The 5,508-nt window shown below is 33.3% G+C and overlaps 1 protein-coding gene across 1 annotated transcript in view; it reads right to left on the reverse strand.

Annotated features, from left to right (window-relative positions):
* Positions 1-4,627, reverse strand: part of LOC101503551 (signal recognition particle 14 kDa protein) — a 4,917-nt gene extending 290 nt beyond the window's left edge. The window contains exons 1-4 of the mRNA XM_004506553.4: positions 4,473-4,627; positions 4,070-4,163; positions 3,680-3,789; positions 1-200 (exon numbers count right to left, since the gene is read on the reverse strand). The exon at positions 1-200 is cut by the window's left edge and continues 290 nt beyond it. Coding sequence (XP_004506610.1) covers positions 45-200; positions 3,680-3,789; positions 4,070-4,163; positions 4,473-4,475 — 363 coding nt within the window. The 5' untranslated portion in view covers positions 4,476-4,627 and the 3' untranslated portion in view covers positions 1-44. The remainder of the gene's footprint in view (positions 201-3,679; positions 3,790-4,069; positions 4,164-4,472) is intronic.
* Between the last annotated feature and the right edge of the window lie 881 nt (positions 4,628-5,508).

Here is a 5,508-nt window from a genome sequence, read left to right on the forward strand (position 1 = left end):
GGAAACTGAGTTTGTGCAGAATAGAAAACAGCAAAGAATTGCTTTTAAGACTTCTTAGGCCTCTTTGAATCTCCTTCTCTTTTAACGGTCTCTGCAGACTTCTTCTTGTCCTTCCTTTCTCTCTTCTTCAAAGCAGTCATGTGGGCCTTTAATATAGTTGCATAAGAAGCTTGAAAGCGTTGATGATCCTTAGGGCCAACCTTTCAAATGAGAACCCAATAAAATTAAATATTAGATGTGAAATAGACATTAATTTAAATTTTAGAAGTGGAAAAAAACCTATATAAACATGAAAAGCAGGGAGAGCATAGCAGAAATAGCCAAAAGATCTGCAGGAACTCATGCATCAAGTTACATTCAATTCACAAAAAATATAAATAAACAAAATCTACAAAAAGTATGCTACTGACAAGAATTCCTCACTTAGATATAATTCCCATTGTTAGAGAGCAAAACTTTCGCCGACAAACTATGTTCTTTCAATTCTCTTTCAACTAATTTTACAGGATTGTATACAGCTATACACTTGTCATCTTTTCTTCCAAATTCTTCTTATTTTTGCTCATCTGTCAACTCTATTTTACAATCTTGAAGGAGATATAACTGAAGTTGAGATACAAAACTAGAGGAGCTCCTTCTCACCAATTATCATTCTTGCAACTGGTAGGTTAGCTAAGATTTGGGACGGGTTCTTCGTGTTTGCATGTGTTACTTGAGGAGCTGATATCTTGGTTCAAGGCTGCCTTACCCCAAGAACCCTGGTACAGCTTGTTTATTTTCCTACTGTTATCTGGGGTCCTGGCTAAGTTGGTAATTTGGTATTGTATGATCTTTCTAGTTTTAGGTTGAATTTGAATGTGTTTGAAACAATAAAGTGTAACTTGAGGTACCAACTTGATAAAGGAGAGATGAATTGTTGCTCCTGTGGTAAATATCATTTACATGCATGCAAAAATGATGTTGCTGAAATGGGGTACTATTTAAGTTTAGGACTAAACACAGAGTTGTGCTGGTTCTAATTCTAAGTGGTACTTTGAGAGCAAATAGAGGAATTTGAAGGGGTAAGGAGTCCTGGATGCAGCGATAAAAAAATCAGATTGCAAGCTTTTCTACTGATAAAATTGACAAAATTTGTAGTAAAATGATTTAACAAAGGTTTGGCCACAATGAACAAAGGTTAGAAGCCCAATAAAAGGAAATAGGGACCTCTAAATGTTAGTCAGCCTCTAAGGCTTGACTTCGATAGACCTGAGATCTAGAGCTAAAAAAGGCGACAAAAGCAAGGTTTTTGTCATTGAATCTAGGCCAACTGAGGAGTCAGCAAAAGTCTGACTTCTAATACAATTTTTGAAATTTGTCTCAACAAGTTTTAAATCTATAAATAGGCTTTGGTATGAAATATGGTAAGAATCTAATATGATTTGCAAATTTTGAGTAGTCTATGTATGCTCAAGTGGAAGCTTAAGCAAATGTGTGTGATTGTTGCTTTGTTGTGGTTTTGATAGAAACATTAGATGTATATTCAAGTAAAGGGTTAAAGTCCAGATGGAGGGAATCCAATAAGGTTTGCTAATTTTGGACAGTCATACCCGAATTGAATATTTAGTGAGGATGTGTGATGTTCATTTGCATCAAACTTCCATTCAGTTATAAACACTGGACTTAAGAGCACATTGTCTCGAAGTTCAAATTGTTTCTATAAGTTCTGCTCTGCTGTATTTTGCAGCTTTTACTCATTTTTATATGGGGTGATCCTAATTGGAGCTATTCGGGCTAAGCCTTTAGAAGCACAAGTTAACAACTAAGGAATAGGCAATTCAGGTGAAGCTAGGTTTAGCAAGGTCATAAGGAAGAAATTGCAAAACGCAGAAAAATCTATATTTCTGCCTAAATTTTGATGATTATAAAACCTTACCAACTTGACCCTAAATTGTTTACAGGAGCAAAGTAAATGTCAAGCGGGACAACAAACTTTGATGAACTCATCATGCCTAATTACCTAAACCCAAATCGCATTACCAAAAGCACAGCCAAGGTTGGCTGGGCATAACCCATGTACTATATACATATATAACACCTATGATCATTATCAGTGTTGTCATTAGCAAAATATGGCAATCATTATCAGTGTTGTCAATAGCAAAATATGGCAGTAGGCCGAAAATCTACCTAAAAAACACTACGTTGCGGCCTATGGAGCTGCATTTGGGGGTACCCCCTTCACAAATTGCCGATGGCGGTAGTCAATAAATTTGCCACTCCATTCTGTCATGGCGGCACATGGCCTCCATTTAACAATACTGATAATTATTCATAAGGCATTACCACAACAAACAGCAATGTGAAATAGAGTCAAGAGACAATCCTTTCTGTTGCCCTTCATTTTCATGCCTTGATAGTGTATGAAAAATAATACCCAGTCGGGATATTTTGAAGAGCAACTTTTTCTTAATTAATAAATTTGAGAACATGCACCCTTGAACTCGATTAAGTATTAATCACATGCTACAAATGTTTTCTAGGCCTTAACAACATGGAAAATCAGCAGTAGCCACTATAGTATGTATAGCACAAACCAAAAGATCTAACAGTGAAAACATCTGGCAGAAATCAGGACAACACATTTCAGAGCCTGAACTAACTGCAATGTTTTCCACACAAGCAACCCATGCCATAATATATAAGACAAGTTTCAAAGTTGAGAAACCTTTCCACTGAAATTACATCTCCAACTCAATTTTCCATTCCAATAAATAAAAACAAAGATCAAGTTATCTTCAAAAGAACTGATGCAGGAAAGATTGATAAGTGTTTGGCACATTCAAACTATAATATTTATGTTATGGCCAGTTTCATAAATCACTTTGAACTGGTTTTAAGGAATTCATTCATGTTTTTCAAAACAAAACTTATTTTTGAACTAAATTATAAAGTCACAAGGAAGAAAATGCAGAGTTACATATAAAATTCACAATAACTTTTTTTAATGATAAAACCTTGGCAATTTGACCCTAAAGAGTATAGGAAGTTAGGAACCCAAAACCAAGTAGGTGCCAAGCCACACTTTGATGAATTGGTCAAGATTCAAGCCTAATCGCCTAAGCCTAAATGGTACTATAGCCAAGGTTGGTTGCAACCTATGTACACTATATAAAGATATAACAGTTAACACCAACAACAGTTAGTGAGAATGCATTGGCAAAACCAAGAGCACTACGGAACAAGTCAAGAGATTGTCCATTTTGTTGCCCTGATCTACAATTAGTTTTGAAACAATATTGCTGAGTATCTGAAAACAATATTCCGTCGCTGGTTTTTTTATTTTCCTTTTGATAAGCATGTTACAGAGCATGCACCTCGAACTCAATTAATCACATGCTAAATATTTTCTAGGCCTCGAAAGATCTAATAGTAAACAAATCTGGAACAAATTAGGACAGCACATTTCACAGCCTGAACTAAGTGCAAAGTTTTCCACACAAGCATACCATATTTTGATTGATTAACTCCTATAAGCTAGAAGCCATCAAACCAATCAAAATGTGCCTAAGAATTCAATGCCTAAATGCCAGAAGATAATCTCCGATTGCGTAAACTATTAAAAAATTGCAAGAGTTCATTTAACAGCAAAGTTTTAACTAAAAGAATAGTTGAAAATATCAAGTTCAAATATACATACTGAAGTAGAAATTGTTTTTTTCCCATCAGTGGCACGTATAAGGCATCTATACTCAATTGTTTCACCAGCAGAGGCCAATTTATTCTTCTGAACTTTAGATTTCAAGGATGCTGAAATAAAGATTACATACAAAAAAAAAAATAAGTTTCTGAACATATAAACTCAAAACTTATGTAGCCCTGACACTTCAAATTGAAGACGTGTCCATTGTCTAACACATGTCAGCGTCAAACACCGACTGTGACAACGACACACACATTCAACTAATTTTATTTTCTCAAATCATTGCCGGTGTCAACCTATCAGTGTGTGGTGTTGAGTGTATGTGTCAGTGCTTCATATCTCAAAACCTTCAATCAACCTAACTAATAACAACAACAACACACATACATCGTTTGAGAGTAACCCAAACAGAGCCCTTCTCAGTGCTGCGCTCAAACATGCTGGTGAGTTCATTGAGAAACGGATCTAGCTGAAGCAAAACCTAGTAATAAAATCGAAAAAGGAATACTAATTAGGATCAGAATGATTCAAAAACACTCCTTAGCATCTTAATCAATGAAATAACACTACATTAATACTTATAAACTATAGATCATGATAACATCATGATTTATCCAGATGAATCCTAGTCAAAACTTCGAAAAAATTAAGTAATCGAATAACATTGTGGTTTTGGTGAGTAAATTTACAGAAGTAAACAAGATTTAAGGGTCGAAATTCGCGGCTACGATCTAAACCTAAATTGAAAATACGAAGAGGATTAAGAGAATGCAGAAGAAGTAAAGGTTACCATGGTTGAGAAAGAGAGAGAGAGAGATGGCAGTAACTTTTTGGGTCAGAAAATGCAGTCGTCGGGGAGCTTTGGTTGAGTTGAAGCCAAGAGAATACAATTAAATCTAGTTTAAGTTTTTTCTTTTTTTTGTTGAAATAAAATTTTAGTTTAGGTTAATCAGTAAAGTTTAGTTTAGGTTTAATTATTTGAGTATTTTTAAATAAATTTAATAATTATCGGATTTTTGGTTTCACGGAAGGAGTTGAATTTTAATTTAGAAGAAAATATTTATTTTCTGTCGAGTCTCTAATAAAATTATCTCTTATTAAAAAAAATTAAAAAAACAAAAATTTAATTAAATTTAGTCAAAACTATTTAATGAAAACCTTAAACTAGTATTGTTAATAATTGAATATCTAAAATTTTAAATATTTCTAACCAATCATGTTTTTAAATTTTTAATTAAATTTATAGTTAAATAAATTTTTAATACTTATAAAATTTCAACATTTACATTTAACCTTTTCTAAAAACATGTACTGAAAAAGATTGGTCAAGAATAAATATATCATTTTACTTTTTACAAGTATAATTGTATTAGTCGTGATTTATGTTTTAGCTATTAATTCTTTGCAAGAAAGGTCGCATTATTTTCATGTTCTTGATTGTTATTAATTATGATGGTTCCTTTATATTTTATTTTTTACCAATGGTTCCATTATATTTTATTTTTTACCAATGGTTCCATTATATGTTGTAGTTGGAAATATTAGCATCAATGAAATAAATAACTCATTGGTATGTCTAACGAAATCACATAATTGCATATTATTCTTCTTTGGAGTTGTCGTGTCTCATGTTTGGAGAAGTTAGAATGATTTGGTGTATCAGAGAAAGATTATAATCGGTCAATGGTTTCTAGTATTATCAAGTAAATAAGGAACATCAAATAGAGCATTTCTTGGGTGGAACATCAAATAGAGCATTTCTTGGGTGTTTAGATGGTTTCCTCCTCGTACAAATTATGGAAAGCTTAATTGTGATGGTATTGTTT

The sequence above is a fragment of the Cicer arietinum genome, chromosome 6 (genome assembly GCF_000331145.2).
Source record: "Cicer arietinum cultivar CDC Frontier isolate Library 1 chromosome 6, Cicar.CDCFrontier_v2.0, whole genome shotgun sequence".
In the NCBI taxonomy this organism is placed as follows: domain Eukaryota; kingdom Viridiplantae; phylum Streptophyta; class Magnoliopsida; order Fabales; family Fabaceae; genus Cicer; species Cicer arietinum.